The sequence below is a fragment of the Haliotis rubra genome, unplaced genomic scaffold, assembly GCF_003918875.1.
Source record: "Haliotis rubra isolate DU_JTF1 unplaced genomic scaffold, ASM391887v1 Scf22, whole genome shotgun sequence".
Lineage (NCBI taxonomy): Eukaryota > Metazoa > Mollusca > Gastropoda > Lepetellida > Haliotidae > Haliotis > Haliotis rubra.
The window spans coordinates 128,402-153,798 of NW_025766225.1; the positions used below are offsets into that span (position 1 = coordinate 128,402).

The window sequence follows — 25,397 nt, forward strand, 5'->3', positions numbered from 1 at the left end:
TCAGGATCCGTTATATTCACCGTGACTTCGTTTGTTATTGTCCGCTATATACAGTGACACCCGTTTTGTCAGGTTCTGTTATGTACAATGTCACCTCGCTTGTCAGGGTCCGCTATATACAGTGTCACCCGTTTTGTCAACTTCCATTACATGCAATGTCACCTCGTTTGTGAGGGTCCGTTAAGTGCGGTGACCCCCGTTTCGTCAGGTTCCGTTGTATACAATCAGACCTCGTTTGACAGGGCCCACTAAGTAAAGTTACATCTCTTGTGTCAGGTTCAGGTGTATACAATATCACTTCGTTTGTCAGGGTCCGCTATGTACAGTGACGACTCTTCGTCAGGTTCCGTTATATACAATGTCATCTCGTTTGTCAGGGTGTGCTAAGTTCAGTTCCACCCGTTTTGTCAGGTTCCGTATTATACAATGTCACTTCGTAAGTCAGGGTCCGGTAAGTACATTGCCACCCGTTTCTACAGGGTCCGTTATATACAATATCACCTGGTTTCTCAGGGTGCGCGGTACACACTGACACCCCATTGCCAGGTTGGGCCTTGTGGTTAAAGTGTTCGTCGTCATGTTGCATGAGAGGTTTTGATACTCCACATGGATGCAACGTTTTAAGCCCAAACTTTGTGGCCCCGCCTTGATTGTGCTAAAGCGGCATTAAACAATACTCCCATGTATATCCTACGTTCATAGGCATTAGTACAGGCACACGCTTCACGTGACTGCTTATAATTTTCATCAGTCCCTTGTAAAATCTGTGCCAAACTTGTCGGTAAATGAATGACTTTTAATCAGATGTAAACGTACTCGAGGAAATCTATAAAACTGCAACTTTGTGTTAAGTAGACGATATGGCTTAATTATTGCTGATATGACGTAACATTTTAACTCACTCAATGTTTAGTAGATCTACAGTTTATTATTTCGTATATAATTTTTCCATAATTCCTTTGTTACAGTGAAATAGAAAAGTTGTTAGTTGTTGCCGCTTAATATTTGACCATGTGAACTTGACTAAAACGACATGTGAGTGAGTGAGTGAGTGAGTGAGTGAGAGGGAGGAAGCAAGCGAACAGGAAGATGGGTGTTTGGGTGAGTGAGTGATTTTAGACGAGTGATGAACGAATGAGTGAGAGAGTGAGAGAGGTTAGGGGAGTGATGGACAAGCGAGTGAGTGAACAAGTGAGATTACAGGATCTCAGTCAAATGATAGCTCAGGTATTTCTAAACATAGACACGATGACATCCACTCACTCATTGTGATGTGGCCTCGATGTCCGCAGTGTTCTTTGGTAACAAGAACTAAGTTCTGATTTGAGTGAGTTTAGTTTTACGCCGCTTTTAGCTATATTCCAGCAATATCACGGCGGGGAACACCAGAAATGGGCTTTACTCACTAAAACTATTAAGGGAATCGAACTCGGGTGTTTGACGTGACGAGCTAACGCACTAGCCACTAGACTACCCCACCGCCCCCAAGTTCCGATTTGAATGAGACTGGATCCGCATGTCTGGGATGGGATAAAGTCTCGCAAGTGTGCGCAAGAAACGTTGGCGTCTAAGACGACTCGGCCACGTTTCCTGGTCACACGATCATATTGATCTGTTACATGAGGATTATGATAACATTCACATGGATCATGAACCTAGCGTCAGCAGATCCTGGTTTCACCAAGGAACACAGCTCTTACACAGGCGAAAGAACCGTTTGGCATCTACTGTCCAATCGAACCTGTTAGGTGTTTTTCGTCAATGAGGACGAAACGTGAAAACTACGTGACATTAAATACACGACGTACAGCTGATATGTCGCTGCCTCTGCGGCGACGTGTTTGCTAAAGGGTAACATGTATATATAATAACAACTAGAGTAATTTTAACTGCTGTTTATTATTATGTCATCAGTAATACGCATACAAGATTTACGATGCTACTATTTTTCACAAAGGATGAATTTGTGTGTGTGATCGTAGAAATACGACCACATCCGTCTCAGAGTGTTGGTCCTGTAGGGCAGCTTTGTGCAAGGCTTCGTCCCGATGTTAAACTTCCAGTCCATGTCGTTGAAGCCGGGGACGTACCACCCAGACCATGCTCCATTGAACCACTGGATCTTGTATGCGATTACCCGACCTCCATTCTCGGCCAGCTGGTCAGCAAAGAGGTTGAGTCCGGCCGCCCAAACACAGTCACGAGTTGGCCTTCTTGTCACCTCCTTACATTTAGCCTGTAAATAAAAATGACAATAAATACAAGAGTCATCAGAAGATACAAATCTTTCCCCGATCGTAGGATATCCGCACTGCCATCCCTTGATCACCGTGCGGCCTCCGTCCGGTGCCTGTGAAATCGTATGGACATTATGCAAGCCTTCCCACCGCAGCCGCATATATGGGGTGAAGGGTTCTGGGAGACAACCTGATGGCCGAGCGGCAGCCTTGCGATGGACCAGTCATTTTTACCATGGGTATATACATTAGCAATCCAAAGCAGTTCTATCATGTGTCCCAGTTCATGAGAGAGATCCAAGACAACAACATGTACAAGGTAAACCGACTTCCGCTCTGCCTTCGCACGGACGTCGCACTGTCTCCCTGCAGTAGCTGTGAAGTCCGCACGGAAACTGCACGATTTCTGTGCAGCCTCCATGCAGGTTTGACTCGGCCTGTCCCCAAGGAAATCGCACGATGGTCGTAGACAATATGGACACAAAAGTCGTAGCCCGCAGTCACCCATGATGCGCAAACAATCGTACGGAAAATCGTAGACTACTTTATCGTACGGCGCCCGTGGCAAATGTGATCCAGGTCAAAACAAAACCCAAGTATCATCACATTTCTCCATATATCGGTAAGAAATATAACCTTTACACATCAAAATAAAAACAGTAATTTTACAGCCTCCATGTCCCCATGCCTCCAAGCCCCCAAGTCTCCAAACCTCCAAGCCACAAGTCTCCAAGCCTCTAAGTCCCCATGCCTCCAACCTTGCAAGTCTCCAAGCATCCAAGTACACATGCCTCCAAGTCTCCATGTCCCCATGGCTCCAAGCCTCCAAACCTCCATGTCCCCATGGCTCCACGCCTCCAAGCCTCCATGTCCCCATGCTTCGAAGCCTCCACGTTCGCATGCCTCTAAGCTTCTAAGCCTCCATGTCCCCATGCCTCCAAGCCTCCAAGTCCCAATGCCTCCATGCCTCCATGCCTCCAAGTCTTCATGCCTCCAATCGCTCACCTCCACTCAACTCAGCTTCATTGCACTATTCTCCGCTCACGTACACTCAACTTCAACTCAGGTCCAATACTCTATTCTCCGCTCACCTCCACTCAACAGAGTTCCAATGCACTAAACCCCGCTCAACTCCACCCAAGTCAGCTCCAATACACTATGCTCCGCTCACCCCACTCAACTCAATTCCAATGCGCTATACTCCGCTCACCTCCACTCAACTCAACTCCAATGAACCATACTCCGGACACCTCCATTCAACGGAACTCAAATGCACTATACTCCGCTCACCTCCACTCAACTGAATTGCACTGTACACCGCTCAGCTCCATTCAACTCACCTCGCCTCCAATGCACTATACTTCGCTCACCTCCACTCAACTCATCTGCAATGTACGATACTTCGATCACCTCCATTCAACTAAACGCACATGCACTATACACCGCTCATCTCCAGAGGTGTCCGGAGTATAGTGCATTGGAGTTGAGTTGAGTGAAGGAGAGCAGAGTTTTGTGGATTGGAGTTGAGTTTAGTGGAGGTGAGCGGAGTATATTGCATTGGAGCTGAGTTAAAGATGAATTGAATTGAGCGGAGTATAGTGCATTGCGGTGGAGTAGAGTGAAGGTGAGCGAAGTACAGTGCATCGGAGTTGAGTTGAGTGAAGGTGAGCGGAATGTAGTGCATTTCAGTTGAGTGGAGGTGAGCATTGTTTAGTTCATTGGAGCTGAGTTGAATGGAGGTGACCGAAGCATAGTGCATTGCGGTGCTTCATCAATAAACTCGCTATTGGAACTTTATCTACTTGTTTTGTGATCCTTCAGCATTCGCCAGTTTCGACATTCACTATCTGTTAGGTCCCTGTGATATATTTTCACTAAACCTCGTCTCCGAGCTCTGGTATTCATTTTGTCACATTTTGTGACTGGTGGCAGCATCCATAATATTTGTGTAGTTTGTCTACTAGTATCGACTAGTCCTTGGCCGTTCCGTTACAGTCCCATAGTGTCCTATGACCGGGGATAGTAATGTACGTAGCGCCGTGAGCAGGCAATGTGCCTGGATATTCATGAGCGCCATATAAGCGGACTGTTACTATTACTTTTACTATTCTTTTACTGATGTGTTGCCCTTTGGTGGTTCATACAATCACAACAATAGTTATTGGAGAACTGTGTGACAGTTAGATTGGTGACCATACTTTGGTAGACACATGCCATCGTGATCACTTGTTCAAAATCACTCTATGACACGTTTTAGTGTGTGATAGTGGCTGGTTGGTTTTACACTAACTTCTTTTGTGTCAAAATTCCAGCCTTGTTTACTTTTTCAATTTGCAAACCCAAATATAACAATGTCGATCTAATTCAAGGCATTAAACTGCAAATTCGCTAAATAAAACGTCCGTCTAATGCTCTAAATATATGTCCTGAATATATGTAAAGCCCATCTCTGTTGTTCCCCGCCGTGATAGTGCTGGAACATTACTAAAAGCGGCGTAAACTTAACCTCACTCACTCACTAATTGAATGTCAGTGTTAGCCGGGTATAGGTGTCGGGGGATACAACATTGGAACCCTGTCACAGAAGACCTGCACTGATGGCAGTTCGAGAGGTTAGACACAGGTGTTCCCTGTTTTACGAAATATATGCCCGATTGACAAAAAAGTTCTATCTTCTTCGCTTAATAAACATCAGCTTACCTGGGTGTTGATGTCGTAAACGACAAGATCGGACGCGCCGACCAAAGACGTTACAGTCAGCGCAATCAGAAGCAACGGCAGCATCATGGACATCATGATGATATGAACTACGCCGACGAAGGCGCCTCATTTATTGTTGCAACTATGCACAATAAAAACTAAATAAATAAAAAACAGAAATTATAAAACAAATCCAAATGCAATAAAGCCCAGTGAGCTCAATTCGATTATTGGGTAGCTGTCTAAGTCGTTATCGAACGTAGTGATGTATAATATAAAAATAATATTTCGGGATTATTTAGCAGTTTTGTGCCGACTTGTTAATTAAACTCATGATTTATGACTGTCACACCTGTCCAGATGATTGAATGCACGTTGCAGGTTTCAGATTGATTTTTGCAAATTGCATGTCTCCAGCTCTAAACAGTTAATTTTCGTATATGTTAATATTTCGTTGTTTTCTACCGAAACTAAAATTGTCATTCAATGCACTCAATACCGGGGAGGCATGGAGGTTTGGAGGCATGGGGACTTTGAGCCATGGGGACTTGGAGGCTGAGGCATGGAACATGGACACTTGGAGGTTTGGAAGATTGGAGACGAGGCATGGGGACTTGGAGGCTTGGAGACTTTGAGGCCTGTGGATATGGAGGCGTGGAGGCTTGGGGGCATGGGGACTTGGAGGCATGGGGACTTGGAGGCTTGGAGGCATGGGTATTTGGAGGCATGGGTGCTTGGAGGCATGGGGACATGGAGGCATGGGGACTGGAGGCTTGGAGGTTTGGGGGGCACGGGGACATGGGGATATGGAGGTATGTAGACATGGGGACTTGGAGGTTTGGAGGCATGAGGACATGGAGGCTTGGAGACTGCCAGGCTTCCAGACATGGAGGCTTGGAGGCATGGATACTTGGAGGCTAGGAGGCATCGGGACATGGAGTGTTGAAGACTTGGAGGCTTGGAGACTTGGAGACTTGGAGGCGTGGAGGCGTGGAGGCGTGGAGGCGTGGAGGCTTGGAAACTTGGTTGCTTGGATGCTTAGAGGCTTGAAAGCATGGAGACTTAGAGGCATGGGGACATGGAGACTTGGAGGCATGTTGATATGGAGGCGTGGAAGCTTGGGGGCATGGGGACTTGAAGGCATGGGGATTTGAAGGCTTGGAGGCATGGAGACTTGGAGGCATGGGGATTTGGAGGCTTGGAGGCTTGGAGGAATAGGGACTTGGGGGCTTGGAGGCATGGGGACGTGGAGGATTGGGGACATGGAGGTTTGGAGGCATCGGGACAAGGCTTGGAGCCATGGGGACTTGGATGCTTGGAGGCATGGGTATTTTGAGGCATGGGTGCTTGGAGGCATGGGGACATGGAGGCATGGGGACTGGAGGTTTGGGGGCGTGGGGACATGGGGATATGGAGGTATGTAGACATGGGGACATGGAGGCTAGGAGGCATGCGGACATCGAGGCTTGGAGGCATGGGGACATGGGGACATGGAGGCTTGGACGCTTGGAGGCTTGTATTCGTGCTGACATGGAGGCTTAGAGGCTTGCAGGCATGGGGGCATCGGGATTTGGAGGCATGGAGAATTAGCGGCATGGACTTGGAGGCTTGGAGGTTTGGAAGCATGCAAACATGGAGGCTTGAAGGAATGGGGACATTGAGGCTTGGAGGTATGGGGACATGGAGGCTCTGAGGCTTGGAGGCATGGGGACATTGAGACTTTGAGGCTTGGACTCGTGGGGACATGGAGGCTTGGAGGCTTGGAGCCATGGGGACTTCGAAGCTTGGAGGCATGGGGAATTGAAGGCATGGGGACTGGAGGCTTGGAGGCTTGGAGGCTTGGAGGCTTGGAGGCTTGGGGGCATGGGGCCATGGAGGAATGGAGAAATGGGGCCATGGAGGAATGGAGACATAGGGACTTGGAGCTTTGGAGACATGATGACATGGAAGCTTGGAGACTTGGAGGATTGGAAACTTGGTTGCTTGGAGGCTTGGAGGCTTGAAGGCATGGAGACGTGGAGGCATGGGGTCATGGAGGCTTGAAGGCAAGGGGACTTGGAGGCTTGTAGACTTGGATGCATTGGGACTTGGATGCTTGGAGGCATAGGGACATGGAAGCTTGGAGGCTTGGAGCAATGCGAACATGGAGGCTAGGAGGCATGGGGACATTGAGGCTTTGAGGCCACGGAGGCTTGGAGGCTTGGAAACTCGGTTGCTTGGAGGCTTGGAGGCTTGAAGGCATGGAGCCTTGGAGGCATGGAGACATGGGGGCATGAGATCTTGGAGGCTTAGAAGCTTAGAGGCATAGGGACATGGAGTCTTGGAGGCTTGGAGCCATGGTGACTTGGAGGCTTGGAGACATAGTGGCTTGGACGTTTGGAGGCATGGAGACATGGGGACATTGAGGCTTAGAGGCTTGGAGGCATCGGGACATGGAGGCTTCGAGACTTGGAGGCTTGGAGACTTGGAGACTTGGAGGCGTGGAGGCGTGGAGGCTTGGAAACTTGGTTGCTTGGATGCTTAGAGGCTTGAAAGCATGGAGACTTAGAGGCATGGGGACATGGAGACTTGGAGGCATGTTGATATGGAGGCGTGGAAGCTTGGGGGCATGGGGACTTGAAGGCATGGGGATTTGAAGGCTTGGAGGCATGGAGACTTGGAGGCATGGGGATTTGGAGGCTTGGAGGCTTGGAGGAATAGGGACTTGGGGGCTTGGAGGCATGGGGACGTGGAGGATTGGGGACATGGAGGTTTGGAGAGCATCAGGACAAGGCTTGGAGCCATGGGGACTTGGATGCTTGGAGGCATGGGTATTTTGAGGCATGGGTGCTTGGAGGCATGGGGACATGGAGGCATGGGGACTGGAGGTTTGGGGGCGTGGGGACATGGGGATATGGAGGTATGTAGACATGGGGACATGGAGGCTAGGAGGCATGCGGACATCGAGGCTTGGAGGCATGGGGACATGGGGACATGGAGGCTTGGACGCTTGGAGGCTTGTATTCGTGCTGACATGGAGGCTTAGAGGCTTGCAGGCATGGGGGCATCGGGATTTGGAGGCATGGAGAATTAGCGGCATGGACTTGGAGGCTTGGAGGTTTGGAAGCATGCAAACATGGAGGCTTGAAGGAATGGGGACATTGAGGCTTGGAGGTATGGGGACATGGAGGCTCTGAGGCTTGGAGGCATGGGGACATTGAGACTTTGAGGCTTGGACTCGTGGGGACATGGAGGCTTGGAGGCTTGGAGCCATGGGGACTTCGAAGCTTGGAGGCATGGGGAATTGAAGGCATGGGGACTGGAGGCTTGGAGGCTTGGAGGCTTGGAGGCTTGGAGGCTTGGGGGGCATGGGGCCATGGAGGAATGGAGAAATGGGGCCATGGAGGAATGGAGACATAGGGACTTGGAGCTTTGGAGACATGATGACATGGAAGCTTGGAGACTTGGAGGATTGGAAACTTGGTTGCTTGGAGGCTTGGAGGCTTGAAGGCATGGAGACGTGGAGGCATGGGGTCATGGAGGCTTGAAAGCAAGGGGACTTGGAGGCTTGTAGACTTGGATGCATTGGGACTTGGATGCTTGGAGGCATAGGGACATGGAAGCTTGGAGGCTTGGAGCAATGCGAACATGGAGGCTAGGAGGCATGGGGACATTGAGGCTTTGAGGCCACGGAGGCTTGGAGGCTTGGAAACTCGGTTGCTTGGAGGCTTGGAGGCTTGAAGGCATGGAGCCTTGGAGGCATGGAGACATGGGGGGCATGAGATCTTGGAGGCTTAGAAGCTTAGAGGCATAGGGACATGGAGTCTTGGAGGCTTGGAGCCATGGTGACTTGGAGGCTTGGAGACATAGTGGCTTGGACGTTTGGAGGCATGGAGACATGGGGACATTGAGGCTTAGAGGCTTGGAGGCATCGGGACATGGAGGCTTCGAGACTTGGAGGCTTGGAGACTTGGAGACTTGGAGGCGTGGAGGCGTGGAGGCGTGGAGGCTTGGAAACTTGGTTGCTTGGATGCTTAGAGGCTTGAAAGCATGGAGACTTGGAGGCATGGGGACATGGAGACTTGGAGGCATGTGGATATGGAGGCGTGGAGGCTTGGGGGCATGGGGACTTGGAGGCATGGGGATTTGAAGGCTTGGAGGCATGGGGACGTGGATGCTTGGGGACATGGAGGCTTGGAGGCTTGGAGGCATCGGGACGAGGCTTGGAGGTTTGGAGCCATGGGGATTTGGAGCAATTGCGACTTGGAGACTTGGAGGCATGGGGACTTGGAGGCTTGGAGGCATGGGTATTTTGAGGCATGGGTGCTTGGAGGCATGGGGACATGGAGGCATGGGGACTGGAGGCTTGGAGGTTTGGGGGCACGGGGACATGGGGATATGGAGGTATGTAGTCATGGGGACTTGGAGATTTGGAGGCATGAGGACATGGAGGCTTGGAGGTTTGGGGACATGGAGGCTTGGAGACTGCCAGGCTTCCAGACATGGAGGCTGGGAGGCATGGATACTTGGAGGCTAGGAGGCATCGGGACATGGAGGCTTGGAGACTTGGAGGCTTGGAGACTTGGAGACTTGGAGGCGTGGAGGCGTGGAGGCGTGGAGGCGTGGAGGCTTGGAGGCTTGGAGGCTTGGAGGCTTGGAAACTTGGTTGCTTGGATGCTTAGAGGCTTGAAAGCATGGAGACTTAGAGGCTTGGGGACATGGAGACTTGGAGGCATGTGGATATGGAGGCGTGGAGGCTTGGGGGCATGGGGACTTGGAGGCATGGGGATTTGAAGGCTTGGAGGCATGGAGACTTGGAGGCATGGGGATTTGGGGGCTTGGAGGCTTGGAGGAATAGGGACTTGGGGGCTTGGAGGCATGGGGACGTGGAGGCTTGGGGACATGGAGGTTTGGAGGCATCGGGACAAGGCTTGGAGCCATGGGGACTTGGATGCTTGGAGGCATGGGTATTTTGAGGCATGGGTGCTTGGAGGCATGGGGACTTGGAGGCTTGCAGACTGCCAGGCTTGCAGACATGGAGGCTTGGAGGCATTGGGACATGGAGGCTTGGAGACTTGGAGACTTGGAGGCAAGGGGACATGGAGGCTTGGAGGCATGGGGACTTGGAGGCTTGGAGATTTGGAGGCATGTATACATGGGGACATGGAAGCTTGGAGGCTTGGAGGCTTGGAGGCTTGGGGGCTTGGGGGCATGGGGACATGGAGAAATGGAGAAATGGGGCCATGGAGGAATGGAGACATGGGGACTTGGAGCTTTGGAGGCATGAGGACATGGAAGCTTGGAGACTTGGAGGCTTGGAAACTTGGTTGCTTGGAGGCTTGGAGGCTTGAAGGCATGGAGACGTGGAGGCATGGGGTCATGGAGGCTTGAAGGCAAGGGGACTTGGAGGCTTGGAGACTTGGAGGCTTGGAGACGTGGAGGCATGGGGACATGGAGGCTTCGAAGCATGGGGACATGGAGGCTTGGAGGCTTGGAGCCATGGAGGCTTTGAGGTTTGGAGGCATGCGAACATGGAGGCTTGGAAGCATGGGGACATTGAGGCTTGGAGGTATGGAGACATGGAGGCTCTGAGGCTTGGAGGCATGGGGACTTGGAGGCTTCGAAATTTGGAGGCAAGGAGACTTGGAAGCTTGGAGACTTGCAAGGTTGGAGGCTTGGAGACTTGGAGACTTGGAGGCATGGGAATTTGGAGGCTTCGAAGTTTGCAGGCATGGGGACTTGGAGGCCTGGAGACTTGTGGCTTGGAGGTTTGGAGGCATGGGGACTTGGAGGCTTACAGACTGCCAGGCTTGCAGACATGGAGTCTTGGAGGCATGGAGACTTGGAGGCTAGGAGGCATTAGGACATGGAGGCTTGGAGACTTGTGGGCTTGAAGGCTTGGATGCATGTAGACTTGGAGGCGTGGAGGCTTGGAAACTTGGTTGCTTTGAGGCTTGGAAGCTTGAAGGCATGGAGACTTGGAGGCATGGGGACATGGAGGCTTGGAAGCATGGAGACATGGAGGCTTGGAGGTATGGAGACATGGAGGCTCTGAGGCTTGGAGGCATGGGGACTTGGAGGCTTCGAGATTTGGAGGCAAGGAGACTTGGAAGCTTGGAGACTTGCAAGGTTGGAGGCTTGGAGACTTGGAGACTTGGAGGCATGGGAATTTGGAGGCTTCGAAGTTTGCAGGCATGGGGACTTGGAGGCCTGGAGACTTGTGGCTTGGAGGTTTGGAGGCATGGGGATTTGGAGGCTTACAGACTGACAGGCTTGCAGACATGGAGTCTTGGAGGCATGGAGACTTGGAGGCTAGGAGGCATTAGGACATGGAGGCTTGGAGACTTGTGGGCTTGAAGGCTTGGATGCATGTAGACTTGGAGGCGTGGAGGCTTGGAAACTTGGTTGCTTTGAGGCTTGGAAGCTTGAAGGCATGGAGACTTGGAGGCATGGGGACATGGAGGCTTGGAAGCATGGGGACTTGGAGGCTTGGAGGCATGGAGACATGGAGGCTTGGAGACATGGAGGCATTGAGGCATTGGGACATTGAAGCTTTGAGGCCATGGAGGCTTGGAGGCTTGGAGCCATGGGGACTTCGAGGCTTGGGGGCATGGAGGCATGGGGACTTGGAGGCTTGGAGACTTAGGGGCTTGGAGGTTTGGAGGCATGGAGGCAAGGAGGCATAGAGGCTTGGATACTTGGAGGCTTGGAGGCATGGAGACATGGAGGCTTGGAGACATGGGGACATGGAAGATTGGAGGCTTGGAGCCATTGGGACTTGGAGGCTAGGAGGCTTCGAAGCATGGGTACATGGAGGCTTGGAGGCATGGGGACATGGATGTTTGGAGGCATGGGGACTTGGAGGCTTGGAGACTTGGAGACTTGGAAACTTGGAAGCATGGGAGTAGTATATACACTGGGGGTACGAGATAAAGTTCAGCAAAAGCCTCTGTAAAGCTTCATTCACTAAATACAGCTTTTGTCAGGCCCTTATCTCTCTCCGCTATTTTATATACCAGGTTTGAACCCCCTGTTAACTTCCTGGTCACTATGACCGCGAACCAAAACTTTCCTGATCACGTGACACTATGTCGTGTTGACCTCGAGGAAACAGTTGGTTACAGGATACTATTGGGATTACTCGACAAGGTAAGTGTTAAATATTTTGCTTGGGGGGTAACATTGTGCTGTGATTCCTCTCTGGCGGCGGCTCGTGGCTGCCCTACATGATGTTGATCTCAGCAAAACAGTTTAACGTGAATCTCCTATGATTTCTTTGGTTTTCATAATTGAGGCTTGCTGGGCTTGTTGTATCCCCTGTTCTATGTACTTTTTTGGCTCGTCTTCGCTGACGGCAGTTTTACGAGACTTGTTTCGAATCTCTCGTTTCATTTCATGATATTTTGTGAGTTGGGAGAGGACCAAACGAAACTCTTCCTCTGAGATTTTATTGTCAGTGAGTGCGGTGGAAATATGGTCGTCTATGGTGTTTAACTTCGCATCGGCTAGGATCCTGATCTCGTCGTGTTTCAATGCCTTACGATGCAGTCTGCGTGACACAAACTTAAACACCAATCCAGCCAACCCTGACACCCCAGCTGTTATTTCGATGCCTAGCACTACGGGTGCGGCTACGATGGTGGTCAACAACCCCACACCTACTGCCCTTAACCCCATACTGGTAGCCATAAGGGTGGTATCAACCCCATCCACGACATTGAAAGCTCTATGGTACTTCTTGTACAATGCTGCCCGTGTGTCGCGGTCTTGTTCTAGTTGGCATTTTACGTCCACATAACTGTTTCAATCGAAACCCGTCCTCACGGTTTCCAGTGTCTTAGCTACTACCTCTACGACTGGGTACAGCCCCATCCTGTGCGTATAATATATACTACAAGATATTTTTTAATTGGGCTTCATATAATAGTCGATCAATGTACTTGAGGCTTATAAGGCCTACGTGCCCATGTAGGTGAATAGTGGAACGGTCAATAGGTCACTCTTGTTCTATACTAACTATATGGTTGCTTATTAAGGGGGGCAGCAACCCCGGTGAGGGTTCCGAGCTCCGTCATATGACGATACGACAATGGCGGTCTGTAAATGGATATGAATGTGGCAATCTTATTTCCACCCCAGGTAAAAGGTGCCAGGGGGGAACCACCCCCTCATCAATATCGTCTCTGAAAAAGAATTCTATGATGAATGTGGAGCCTGGGGGCATAACCATAGAATATAATAGGCCAGCATATAATCGAAATGATAAACGTGTATAACTGGATGCATTTAACATGTAGCCCGGGCGATTTGGTGTTTGGGGAAACTCTTATACTCTGAAAGTTTGGGGGTGAAACGCCGAGCAAGATACCGTTGTTCTTAATTTCGGTGATATAACTAGTGATAGGACCATCCACCCTTGGGAAAGAAACGTAAGGTGTGGTGAGGGTCATGTTGATCAACCATTTGGGCTCTCTAAAGTCCCGAGTGTGATGTTGGGCCAATGATCGGGCATTGCGCCCGTCTATACGTTGTCTTTCAAGTGTAGGACGTTACAAAGTCTTCCTGCGCCGGGCAGATCGAACCCTTCCGTGTTTCCTAGGTGCGTTAAAGCGTGGCGTTGGGCCGATGATGATTGGACATTGCTATAATACTATTACAAGATAGTTTCCAATTGTTTTCTGATAACCTCTCAAGGGTGCACTTCAACACCATGAGGTGTATGTTGTCGGTAGGAAGATCTTGGTGAGGGATATCGTGTCTTCCACGGTCATGGTGACCCCTTGCAGACTGGTGTGGGAGTCGACACCCACCCGCTGCGTAAACAGTGTAAGCGTGATACTGGTGCTGTTTCACCCACGGTTTGATTCCCTTCACGACTTCGACTTAGTCCTGCGATGGCAAGCGTGGAATTTGCTGGTAGACCTTCCAGGATTTTGACCACACCGGCGAATTCAGACACCAACTGCAATGTCACGGCTTGCACTCCGGTTTACTTTCGATAGCATGTGGGCCGCCATACTTGAGAGTGGGCTGATGATTATGCTCGTCTCCAGCGACCGGGATGTAAGCCACGAGCATGGTTCCGTTGTTCACGACTTTGTTTAGGTAGTTGTCTTTGTTCTCGTGAACACGTATGGGGAGCCGAGACTAATGTTGAGAAACCAATCCACTCGAGAGGGTAACAACACCCACTTGTCATAGTCGGTGAAGACGAGCGTATACTGCTTGTTTCGAGCAACGGTCGTGCTCTCAACATCTTCTAGGTCGAACAGTTTGCCTTCAAACGATGGGTATACCGCCCATCTATCATCACCGATGCGGACTAGGTCGAACTGAGTGTTGAGGGCCGCTCCTGAGGTATCTACTATCTCACCTAGGGTTCTACCGATGGAGGAGACTTCAACGCGTTTGTAAATACTGTTTTTAAGCTGCAAGGCGTAAAGTTTACCATCTACTCCGGGGTCGTCGAACCCGCGTGTGTCCCCAAGGTCGGAGATCCCCACATTGATGCATTTTTTCAACCTCATTCCAGGACCTTGTGCGCTAGTCATTTTATGTGCAGCGTTATGCTGAGGTATCCTATATTCACAGGATTCACCGCTCATTATTCCTGGAAGTGTTACGTACATGTTAGAGCATATATACCCATTATATAATACTTTAAAATGTACAAACCGGGAGTGTTTTTACCCTAAAATGGACATAGATTTCCCTTTATGAAGATCATGGTCGTTGGCCGGCTGGGTTATATATCGGAGCCCAGTTCATAGATGTGTTCGACCGGTATAAGCTTTTTGTGACTAACGTCAAGGCAGTCCACGCCTGGTTCAACACCCTATGCTGTTCTGGCAGAATCAACTTAACTTAGCCGTCTGGTGTCGCGACGACTGGGTGTGGCTTGACATTGACCGACACTCGTCGGGGACCGCTGAGTCAGTCTGTGTTCACGTTTCACGTGTACTACCAGGTCAGGCGTATCCTCAAAGAGATCAGCGCTCCGCTCCCACAGGACAAAGCATGGGGCGCAGTAAACAACCCGTGCGATAGAAGCGGGCCCTCGACTGACGCAGCGTTTGCAATGAATTCGAACTAGACCCGAAGACGGATTGGCCTTTGTCGGGCCCGAACCACGGGTTGGGTATCCCCATCGTTCACAACATGCCCCTCGTGGAAGCCAGCGAAAAGATGAAAGAATGGGGGTACAAGTCGTATCATCACATCACAACAAACGAGTGGGATGACCGTTACATGGCTTTCAACAACAGCAAGGATTACTGAGTCTGGAGGTTCGAGCAGGGGCCCGCGGATGACTGGAAAAAGTTCATGCTGGACACGTAGAGAGGGTTCACTCGTGCCGGCACCGAACGCTTGAACGACTCGATTCGAACGTACGTGTGGGCGCTGTTGGGTGGGCAGACACAAACGCGTTCCAACATCCTCGGTTAGGGGACTGCTTACGACACTCAGAAACTGTTCGTTGCTAATGTCGAGGATGCCATCGCCACCCCGGTCGACCTGCCGAGTGCCATCAAACACTACCAAAACGTATTGACCGCCTCCGTGGTGTAGTGGTTAGAGCGTCCGCCCGGAGAGCGGAAGGTCACGGGTTCGATCCCCGACCGCGTCATACCAAAAGACGTTAAAATATGGTACTTGTTGGTTCCTGCCTGGCGCTCGGCATTAATGGGTACAACAAGGACTGGTCGGCTCGGAGTCAGTATAATGTGTCTGAGGGGGGTATTCATGCTTCACTGCGGCATCGTATCTCAGTGGGCTAGCACTATAAAACCAGCTTAAGTCTGGGCTAGTACAAGCAGCCGCACACACACATACACACGCATGCCCGTCGTCATATGAGCGAAATATTCTCAAGCACGACGTTAAACCCAATTTCACCTCACCTCACCTCACCTCACCTCACCAAAACGTATTGGAATACGCCCAAAGTCTAAAAATCGACTCGTCTTCGACATGGGACTGTATACATGTCCCGACGATCACAACTGAGGAAGCAAAAGCAGGTGGGCTACAACAACGAAATAGTTATAGCCCGCGGCCGACCAAGTTGAATTGTCAATGCAGGCATCAACGTGGTCACGTCCCACCTCCCAGGGTGAAACGGTTATAGTCGTACCACCCCCGAAGCTCAGGAGTTCAACCCACACCAACACAGCCCCTGCCACAACACCGGGTGGCTGAAAATAACGAACACATCGATCGTAAAACAGCGCTGGTGGTTGGCGGGATCGCTCGGTTTGGGTCTCATTGGTTAAAAATTCCTTAGTTGCCACTTACACCAGCCGACCCACGGCGGCTGATGGCTTCGACTGACGTTCAACCTCACGTTGACCTCCGCCAATCGACAAACGCGAGCTCGTGCGGAACGTAGGTTGAGCCATCATCAAGAAAAACCACCATCAATATCAGCGACAGCGCAGGTGTTGAGCATCAACGACAGCGACATATTTTACTGCTTTCACGGGGACCTCTGGAAAGTGAGGGAGAATGCGTCAATGGCGTGTACCACGGTATCAGCAAATCGACTTCGGTTGCGCTGTTCTGCGTGCGCGCTCGACTTCAAAGCTGCTCACAGGGCGTGTGCGTTTTAACTGGCCGCGCTGGGTGATGAAGCGAATACGGAGCTCACGTATAACGACTACAGCAAAGTCGATAAATGCGCCAAATGGTGATGAAGCCAGTTATGCCATGCGACAACAACTCTCTGGGGTTTGACATTGTCACTAGCCCGCGGCTGGCAAAGGCAGGTTCGAAACCAGTACTCGGGGAAGGTGGCCATCCTGTATGACCGCATACAGCGATCATACAGGATAAGAGAGACATGCTGTGGAACATCAACCCTAAACATGCGGCCCGATCAATGAAAGGTATCCTGATTGTCCCTCTTGGAGGATTAACGAGCCCTTCGAAGGGACAGCGAGAAGTTTTCAACCCGAGATTGAAAAGGTGGAAGTGTGACCATCGAGGGGCGTGCCCAACCAACTGTTCAGCGCCGGTATGAGGGCAACACCAGCAGTGGGATGAGATAACGAAGCTACCAACCCGACACCAACTTACGTGGTCAAGGACCTGGACCTAAGCTCCGTGCAGATCGGTGAATACCTGACCACCAGAAATGCAGCTATGGTTGGACATGCGATCCACGGACGATGATCAATTACATGGCAGCGGTCGCGCGCATCGACAACGGCAGCAGGGGATAACCATCCAGATTGCCAAGAGAGGCTCAACCGGGCAAGTTGAAATTATATCTATGCGTGATTATGGACGCAACCTAATATAGAGAATGGAAATTTGTGCAAAGCCATCTATTGATCTACCCTTTACACCGCGACTCCGCACTGCACGATTTCTGTGCAGCCTCCATCACAGGTTTGACTCTGGCCTGTCCCCAAGCGAAATCGCACGATGGTCGTAGACAATATGGACACAAAGTCGTAGCCTCGCAGTCACCCATATGATGCGCAAACAATCGTTACGGAAAATCGTGTAGACTACTTTATCGTACGGCGCCTGTGGCAAATGTGATCCAGGTCAAAACAAAACCCAAGTATCATCATATTTTTCTATATATCGGTAAGAAATATAACCTTACTACATCGGCAAAATAAAATAGTAATTTTACAGCCTTTCATGTCCTCATGCCTCCAAGCCCCCCTGTCTCCAAACCTCCAAGCCATTAAAAGTCTCCAAAGCCTCTAAGTCCCCATGCCTCCAACCTTGCAAGTCTCCAAGCATCCAAGTACACATGCCTCCAAGTCTCCATGTCCCATGGCTCCAAGTTTCCAAACCTACATGTCCCCATGGCTCCTACGCCTCCAAGTTTCCATGTCCCTGAGATGCTGAAGCCTCCACGTTCGCATGCCTCTGGCTTCTTGCCTCCATGTCCCCATGCCTCCAAGCTTCCAAGTCCCAAATGCCTCCATGCCTCCATGCCTCCAAGTCTTCATGCCTCCAATCGCTCACCTCCACCTCAACTCAGCTTCATTGCACTATTCTCCGCTCACGTACACTCAACTTCAACTCAGGGTCCACATACTCTATTCTCCGCTCACCTCCACTCAACAGAGTTCCAATGCACTAAACCCCGCTCAACTCCACCTTAAGTCAGTTTCCAATACATTATGCCCGCTCATTCTATCAATTCTCAACTCCAATGTGCTGCTACTCCGCTCACCTCCACTCAACTCAACTCAATGAACCATATCTCTGGACACCTCCATTCAACGGAACTCAATGCACTATATACTCCGCTCACTTCAACTCAACTGAATTGCATTGTACACTGCTCAGCTCCATTCAATTCACCACTACTCTAATGCACTATATTGTTTCACTTCCACCTCGGGACTCAACTCATCTGCAATGTACGATACTTCGATCACCTCCATTCAACTAAACCTCCACATGCACTATACACCGCTCATTCCAGAGGTGTCCGGAGTATAGTGCATTGGAGTTGAGTTGAGTGAAGGAGAGCAGATTTTTGTGGATTGGAGTGGAGTTGAGTGGAGTATTGCATTGGAGCTGAGTTAAAGATGAATTGAATTGAGCGGAGTATAGTGCATTGCGGTGGAGCAGAGTGAAGGTGAGCGAAGTACAGCGCAATGGAGTTGAGTTGAGGAAGGTGAGCGGAATGTAGTGCATTTCAGTTGAGTGGAGGAGAGCATTGTTTAGTTCATTGGAGTTGAGATTGAATGGAGGTGACCGAAGCATAGTGCATTGCGGTGCTTCATCAATAAACTCGCTATTGGAACTTTTATCTACTTGTTTTGTGATCCTCAGCATTCGCCAGTTTCGACATTCACTATCTGTTAGGTCCCTGTGATATATTTTCACTCAAACCTCGTCTCCGAGCTCTGGTATTCATTTTGTCACATTTTGTGACTGGTGGCAGCATCCATAATATTTGTGTAGTTTGTCTACTAGTATCGACTAGTCCTTGGCCGTTCCGTTACAGTCCCATAGTGTCCTATGACCGGGGATAGTAATGTACGTAGCGCCGTGAGCAGGCAATGTGCCTGGATATTCATGAGCGCCATATAAGCGGACTGTTACTATTACTTTTACTATTCTTTTACTGATGTGTTGCCCTTGGTGGTTCATACAATCACAACAATAGTTATTGGAGAACTGTGTGACAGTTAGATTGGTGACCATATTTTTGTAGACATATCATGCCATCGTGATCACTTGTTCAAAATCACTCTATGACACGTTTTAGTGTGTGATAGTGGCTGGTTGGTTTTACACTAACTTCTTTGTGTCAAAATTCCAGCCTTGTTTACTTTTTCAATTTGCAAACCCAAATATAACAATGTCGATCTAATTCAAGGCATTAAACTGCAAATTCAAGCAAATAAAACGTCCGTCTAATGCTCTAAATATATGTCCTGAATATATGTAAAGCCCATCTCTGTTGTTCCCCGCCGTGATAGTGCTGGAACATTACTAAAAGCGGCGTAAACTTAACCTCACTCACTCACTAATTGAATGTCAGTGTTAGCCGGGTATAGGTGTCGGGGGATACAACATTGGAACCCTGTCACAGAAGACCTGCACTGATGGCAGTTCGAGAGGTTAGACACAGGTGTTCCCTGTTTTACGAAATATATGCCCGATTGACAAAAAGTTCTATCTTCTTCGCTTAATAAACATCAGCTTACTCTGGTGTTGATGTCGTAAACGACAAGATCGGACGCGCCGACCAAAGACGTTACAGTCAGCGCAATCAGCTGAAACGGCAGCATCATGGACATCATGATGATATGAACTACGCCGACGAAGGCGCCTCATTTATTGTTGCAACTATGCACAATAAAAACCAAATAAATAAAACAGAAATTATAAACAAATCTAAATGCAATAAAGCCCAGTGAGCAAATTCGATTATTGGGTAGCTGTCTAAGTCGTTATCGAACGTAGTGATGTATAATATAAAAATAATATTTCGATTATTTAGCAAAGTTTGTGCCGACTTGTTAATTAAACTCATGATTTATGACCGTCACACCTGTCCAGATGATTGAATGCACGTTGCAGGTTTCAGATTGATTTTTGCAAATTGCATGTCTCCAGCTCTAAACAGTTAATTTTCGTATATGTTAATATTTCGTTGTTTTCACCGAACTAAAATTGTCATTCAATGCAACCCAATACCGGGGAGCATGGAGGTTTGGAGGCATGGGGACTTTGACCATGGGGACTTTGGAGGCTGAGGCACGGAAACATGGACACCTGGAGGTTTGGAAGATTGGAGACGAGGCATGGGGACTTGGAGGCTTGGAGATCCCTTGAGGCCTGTGGACATGGAGGCGTGGAGGCTTGGGGCATGGGGACCTGGAGGCATGGGGACCCTGGAGGCCTGGAGGCACGGGTATTTGGAGCGCATGGGCGCTTGGAGGCATGGGGACATGGAGGCATGGGGACTGGAGGCCTGGAGGTTTGGGGGGCACGGGGACATGGGGACATGGAGGCATGTAGACACGGGGACCCTGGAGGTTTGGAGGCACGAGGACATGGAGGCTTGGAGACTGCCAGGCTCCAGACATGGAGGCCTGGAGGCATGGGATACCCCTGGAGGCTAGGAGGCATCGGGACATGGAGCATGAAGACACCCGGGAGGCAGGAGACGGAGACTTGGAGGCATGGAGGCGTGGAGGCGTGGAGGCGTGGAGGCTTGGAACCTTGTTTAGCTTGGATGCTTAGGGAGGCTTGAGCATGGAGACTTAGAGGCATGGGGACATGGGGACTTGGAGGCATGCTGATATGGAGGTGCGGAAGGGGGGGCATGGGGACCTTGAAGGCATGGGGATTTGAAGGCATGGAGGCATGGAGACCTGGAGGCATGGGGTTTGGAGGCTTGGAGGCTTGGAGGAACAGGACCAGGGGCCTTGGAGGCATGGGGACGTGGAGGATTGGGGACATGGAGGTTTGGAGGCATCGGGACAAGGCTTGGAGCCATGGGGACCGGATGCTTTGGAGGCATGGGGTATTTTGAGGCATGGGTGCTTGGAGGCATGGGGACATGGAGGCATGGGGACCGGAGGTTTGGGGGGCGTGGGGACATGGGGATGGAGGTATGTAGACATGGGGACATGGAGGCTAGGAGGCATGCTGGACATCGAGGCTTGGAGGCATGGGGACATGGGACATGGAGGCTTGGACCTTGGAAAACTGTATCTGATGCTGACATGGAGGCTTAGGAGGCTTGCAGGCATGTGGGCATCAGGATTTGGAGGCATGGGAGGAGTAGGCATGGACGGAGGCTTGGAGGTTTGGAAGCATGCAAACATGGAGGCTTGAAGGAATGGGGACATTGAGGCTTGGAGGCATGGGGACATGGAGGCCCCTGGAGGCCTGGAGGCATGGGGACAATGAGACTTTGAGGCTTTGGACCGTGGGGACATGGAGGCTTGGAGGCTTGGAGCCATGGGGACCCCGGAAGCCTGGGAGGCATGGGAACTGGAAGGCACGGGGACCGGAGGCTTGGAGGCTTGGAGGCTTGGAGGCCTTGGAGGCTTGGGGCATGCTGGGCCATGGAGGAATGGAGAAAATGGGGCCATGGAGGAACGGGAACATAGGCACTTGAGCTTTGGAGACATGATGACATGGAAGCTTGGAGACTTGGAGGATTGGAAACTTGGTTGCTTGGAGGCTTGGAGGCTTGAAGGCATGGAGACGTGGGAGGCATGGGGTCATGGAGGCTTGAAGGCAAAGGGACTGGGAGGCTTGTAGACTTGGATGCATTGGGACTTGGGATGCTTGGAGGCATAGGGACATGGAAGCTTGGAGGCTTGGAGCAATGCGAACATGGAGGCCAGGAGGCATGGGGACATTGAGGCTTTGAGGCCACGGAGGCTTGGAGTGCTTGGAGGCCGGCTGCTTGGAGGCTTGGAGCCGAAGGCATGGAGCCTTGGAGGCATGGAGACATGGGGCACGAGATCTTGGAGGCTTAGAAGCCAGAGGCATAGGGACATGGAGTCCTGGAGGCTTGGAGCCATGGTGACTTGGAGGCCCTGGAGACATAGTGGCTTGGACGTTTGGAGGCATGGAGACATGGGGACATTGAGGCTTAGGAGGCTTGGAGGCATCGGGACATGGAGGCCCAAGAGACTTGGAGGCTTGGGAGACTTGGAGGACTTGGAGGCGTGGAGGCGGAGGCTTGGAAACTTGGTTGCATGCTTAGAGGCCGGAAAGCATGGAGACCTAGAGGCATGGGGACATAAGGAGACTTGGAGGCATGTTGATATGGAGGCATGGAAGCACTTGGGGGCACGGGGACTCAGAAGGCATGGGGATTTGAAGGCCTGGAGGCATGGAGACCCTGGAGGCATGGGGATCGGGAGGCTTGGAGGCCGGGAGGAATAGGGACTTGGGGGCTTGGAGGCATGGGGACGTGGAGGACTGGGGACATAAGGAGCCTTGGAGGCAATCGGGACAAGGCCTTGGAGACCCATGGGGACTTGGATGCTTGCTGGCATGGCATGGAGGCACGGGTGCCAAGGCATGGGACACGGAGGCACGGGGACTGGAGGTCTTGAGGGGCGTGGGGACATGGACATGGAGGTATGACATGGGACATGGAGGCACGGACATCGAGGCTTGGAGGCATGGGGACATGGGACACGGAGGCCGGAGGCCAGGATTCGTGCCGACATGGAGGCTTAGAGGCCTTGCAGGCATGGGGGCATCGGATTTGGAGGCATGGAGAATTAGCAGCATGGACTTGGAGGCCAGAGGTTTGGAAGCAGGCGCAAACACGGAGGCCGGAAGGAACGGGACACTGAGGCCTGGAGGCATGGGGACACGGAGGCTCTGAGGCTTGGAGGCATGGGGACATGAGAGAGGCTTGGACTCGTGAGGACACGGAGGCTTGGAGGCCTGGAGCCATGGGGACCCCAAGCTTGGAGGCATGGGGAATTGAAGGCATGGGGACTGGAGGCCGGGAGGCTTGGAGGCTTGGAGGCTTGGAGGCTTGGGGGCATGGGGCCATGGAGGAATGGAGAAATGGGGCCATGGAGGAATGGAGACATAGGGACTTGGAGCTTTGGAGACATGGATGACATGGAAGCTTGAGACTTGGAGGATTGGAAACTTGGTTGCTTGGAGGCTTGGAGGCCTTGAAGGCATGGAGACGTGGAGGCATGGGGTCATGGAGGCTTGAAAGCAAGGGGACTTGGAGGCTTCAGGTAGACTTGGATGCATTGGGACTTGGATGCTTGGAGGCATAGGACATGGAAGCTTGGAGGCTTGGAGCAATGCGAACATGGAGGCTAGGAGGCATGGACACATGAGGCTTTGAGGCCACGGAGGCCACGGAGGCCTGGAACCTGGGTTGCTTGGAGGCTTGGAGGCTTGAAGGCATGGAGCCCTTGGAGCATGGAGACATGGGGGCATGAGATCCTTGGAGGCTTAGAAGCCAGAGGCATAGGGACATGGAGTCCTGGAGGCCTGGAGCCATGGTGACCTGGAGGCCGGAGACATAGTGGCCGGACGCCGCCTGGAGGCATGGAGACATGGGGACATTGAGGCCAGGAGGCCCGGAGGCACCGGGACATGGAGGCCGGAGACCTGGAGGCCTGGAGACCCCTGGAGACCTTGGAGGCGTGGAGGCGGAGGCGGAGGCTTGGAAACTTGGCCAAGCTTGGATGCTTAGGAGGCGAAAGCATGGAGACCCCGGAGGCATGGGGACATGGAGACCCCTGGAGGCATGTGACATGGAGGCGTGGAGGGCATGGGGACTTGGAGGCATGGACGAAGGCCGGAGGCATGGGGGACGTGGATGCTTGAGGGACATGGAGGAGGCTTGGAGGCATCGGGACGAGGCTTGGAGGTTTGGAGCCATGGATTTGGAGCACCATGACTTGGAGACTTGGAGGCATGGGGACCTGGAGGCTTGGAGGCATGGGTATTTTGAGGCATGGGTGCTTGGAGGCATGGGGACATGGAGGCATGGACCGGAGGCTTGGAGGTTTGGGGCACGGGACATGGGGATATGGAGGTATGTAGTCATGGGGACTTGGAGACGGGAGGCATGAGGACATGGAGGCCTGGAGGTTTGGGGACATGGAGGCTTGGAGACCGGCCAGGCCTGGTGACATGGAGGCTGGGGAGGCATGGATACCTGGAGGCCAGGAGGCACGGGACATGGAGGCCGGAGACTTGGGAGGCTCGGAGACCTGGAGACTTGGAGGCGTGGAGGCGTGGAGGCGTGGGGAGGCGTGGAGGCCGGAGGCCTGGAGGCCTGGAGGCTTGGAAACTTGGTTGCTTGGATGCTTAGGAGAGGCTTGAAAGCATGGAGACCCTAGAGGCTTGGGGACATGGAGACTTGGAGGCATGTGGATATGGAGGCGTGGAGGCTTGGGGGGCATGGGGACCTTGGAGGCATGGGATTTGAAGGCTTGGAGGCATGGAGACTTGGAGGCATGGGGATTTGGGGAGGCTTGGAGGCCTTGGAGGAATAGGGGACTTGGGGGCTTGGAGGCATGGGGACGTGGAGGCTTGGGACATGGAGGTTTGGAGGCATCGGGACAAGGCTTGGAGCCATGGGGACCTGGATGCTTGGAGGGCATGGGTATTTTGAGGCATGGGTGCTTGGAGGCATGGGGACTTGGAGGCTTGCAGGACTGCCAGGCTTGCAGACATGGAGGCTTGGAGGCATTGGGGGACATGGAGGCCTTGGAGACTTGGAGACTTGGAGGCAAGGGGACATGGAGGCTTGGAGGCATGGGGACTTGGAGGCTTGGAGATTTGGAGGCATGTATACATGGGGACATGGAAGCTTGAGGCTTGGAGGCTTGGAGGCTTGGGGGCTTGGGGCATGGGGACATGGAGAAATGGAGAAATGGACCATGTGGAGGAATGGAGACATGGGGACTTGGAGCTGGAGGCATGAGGACATGGAAGCTGGAGACTTGGAGGCTTGGAAACTTGCTTGGAGGCTTGGAGGCTTGAAGGCATGGAGACGTGGAGGCATGGAGGTCATGGAGACTTGGAGGCAAGGGGACTTGGAGGCTTGGAGACTTGGAGGCTTGGAGACGTGGAGGCATGGGGTACATGGAGGCTTCAAGCATGGGGACATGGAGGCTTGGAGGCTTGGAGCCATGGAGGCTTTGAGGTTTGGAGGCATGCGAACATGGAGGCTTGGAAGCATGGGGACATTGGAGGCTTGGAGGAGGTATGGAGACATGGAGGCTCTGAGGCTTGGAGGCATGGGGACTTGGAGGCTTCGAAATTTGGAGGCAAAAAGGAGACTTGGAAGCTTGGAGACCTGCAAGGCTGGAGGCTTGGAGACTTGGGACCTGGAGGCATGGGAATTTGGAGGCCTCGAAGTTTGCAGGCATGGGGACTTGGAGGCCTGGGAGACTTGTGGCTTGGAGGTTTGGAGGCATGGGGACTTGAGGCTTACAGACTGCCAGGCTTGCAGACATGGAGTCTTGGAGGCATGGAGACTTGGAGGCT

At 51.8% G+C, this 25,397-nt stretch overlaps 9 protein-coding genes across 9 annotated transcripts; all 9 read right to left on the reverse strand.

The window, feature by feature from the left end:
* Nucleotides 1–5,999: 5,999 nt before the first annotated feature.
* On the reverse strand, nucleotides 6,000–7,211 carry LOC124277236 (vegetative cell wall protein gp1-like). The gene has a single exon (XM_046712887.1). It carries the CDS (start codon nucleotides 7,209–7,211, stop codon nucleotides 6,000–6,002), a length of 1,212 nt encoding a protein of 403 aa, XP_046568843.1.
* Nucleotides 7,212–7,233: 22 nt separating this feature from the next.
* On the reverse strand, nucleotides 7,234–8,454 carry LOC124277237 (vegetative cell wall protein gp1-like). The gene has a single exon (XM_046712888.1). It carries the CDS (start codon nucleotides 8,452–8,454, stop codon nucleotides 7,234–7,236), a length of 1,221 nt encoding a protein of 406 aa, XP_046568844.1.
* On the reverse strand, nucleotides 8,451–9,332 carry LOC124277238 (vegetative cell wall protein gp1-like). Its single transcript, XM_046712889.1, has one exon. It carries the CDS (start codon nucleotides 9,330–9,332, stop codon nucleotides 8,451–8,453), a length of 882 nt encoding a protein of 293 aa, XP_046568845.1.
* LOC124277239 (vegetative cell wall protein gp1-like) lies at nucleotides 9,329–10,297 on the reverse strand. The gene has a single exon (XM_046712890.1). It carries the CDS (start codon nucleotides 10,295–10,297, stop codon nucleotides 9,329–9,331), a length of 969 nt encoding a protein of 322 aa, XP_046568846.1.
* A 478-nt stretch (nucleotides 10,298–10,775) lies between these two features.
* Nucleotides 10,776–11,688, reverse strand: LOC124277240 (extensin-1-like). The gene is made up of 2 exons (XM_046712891.1): nucleotides 11,398–11,688; nucleotides 10,776–11,228 (listed from the first exon to the last, which is right to left on the reverse strand). The coding sequence occupies exons 1-2, from the start codon at nucleotides 11,686–11,688 to the stop codon at nucleotides 10,776–10,778; spliced, it is 744 nt and encodes a 247-aa protein (XP_046568847.1).
* Nucleotides 11,689–20,072: 8,384 nt separating this feature from the next.
* Nucleotides 20,073–20,861, reverse strand: LOC124277241 (leucine-rich repeat extensin-like protein 3). The gene has a single exon (XM_046712892.1). The coding sequence runs from the start codon at nucleotides 20,859–20,861 to the stop codon at nucleotides 20,073–20,075; it is 789 nt and encodes a 262-aa protein (XP_046568848.1).
* A 300-nt stretch (nucleotides 20,862–21,161) lies between these two features.
* LOC124277242 (vegetative cell wall protein gp1-like) lies at nucleotides 21,162–21,962 on the reverse strand. The gene has a single exon (XM_046712893.1). It carries the CDS (start codon nucleotides 21,960–21,962, stop codon nucleotides 21,162–21,164), a length of 801 nt encoding a protein of 266 aa, XP_046568849.1.
* A 180-nt stretch (nucleotides 21,963–22,142) lies between these two features.
* LOC124277244 (vegetative cell wall protein gp1-like) lies at nucleotides 22,143–23,204 on the reverse strand. The gene has a single exon (XM_046712894.1). The coding sequence runs from the start codon at nucleotides 23,202–23,204 to the stop codon at nucleotides 22,143–22,145; it is 1,062 nt and encodes a 353-aa protein (XP_046568850.1).
* A 5-nt stretch (nucleotides 23,205–23,209) lies between these two features.
* On the reverse strand, nucleotides 23,210–25,366 carry LOC124277245 (proline-rich protein 36-like). Its single transcript, XM_046712895.1, has one exon. The coding sequence runs from the start codon at nucleotides 25,364–25,366 to the stop codon at nucleotides 23,210–23,212; it is 2,157 nt and encodes a 718-aa protein (XP_046568851.1).
* Nucleotides 25,367–25,397: the final 31 nt, after the last annotated feature.

Coding starts and splice junctions, on each gene's coding strand:
- LOC124277238 (XM_046712889.1), bottom strand. CDS start 9,332: ATGACTACATACCTCCATATCCCCATGTCCCCGTGCCCCCAAACCTCC.
- LOC124277244 (XM_046712894.1), bottom strand. CDS start 23,204: ATGTTCGCATTGCTCCAAGCCTCCAAGCTTCCATGTCCTATGCCTCCA.
- LOC124277240 (XM_046712891.1), bottom strand. CDS start 11,688: ATGGCTCCAAGCCTCCAATCTTCCATGTCCCCATGTCTCCAAGCCTCC. Junction 11,229..11,397: donor CCATGCCTCCAAGCCTCCAA/GTCCCCATGCTT, acceptor AATGCCTCCTAG/CCTCCAAGTCTCCATGCCTC.
- LOC124277245 (XM_046712895.1), bottom strand. CDS start 25,366: ATGTCTGCAAGCCTGGCAGTCTGTAAGCCTCAAGTCCCCATGCCTCCA.
- LOC124277236 (XM_046712887.1), bottom strand. CDS start 7,211: ATGCCCCCATGTCTCCATGCCTCCAAGGCTCCATGCCTTCAAGCCTCC.
- LOC124277237 (XM_046712888.1), bottom strand. CDS start 8,454: ATGACCCCATGCCTCCACGTCTCCATGCCTTCAAGCCTCCAAGCCTCC.
- LOC124277242 (XM_046712893.1), bottom strand. CDS start 21,962: ATGTCTCCAGGGCCTCCAAGTCACCATGGCTCCAAGCCTCCAGGACTC.
- LOC124277239 (XM_046712890.1), bottom strand. CDS start 10,297: ATGACCCCATGCCTCCACGTCTCCATGCCTTCAAGCCTCCAAGCCTCC.
- LOC124277241 (XM_046712892.1), bottom strand. CDS start 20,861: ATGTCCCCAATCCTCCACGTCCCCATGCCTCCAAGGCCCCTGGTCCTG.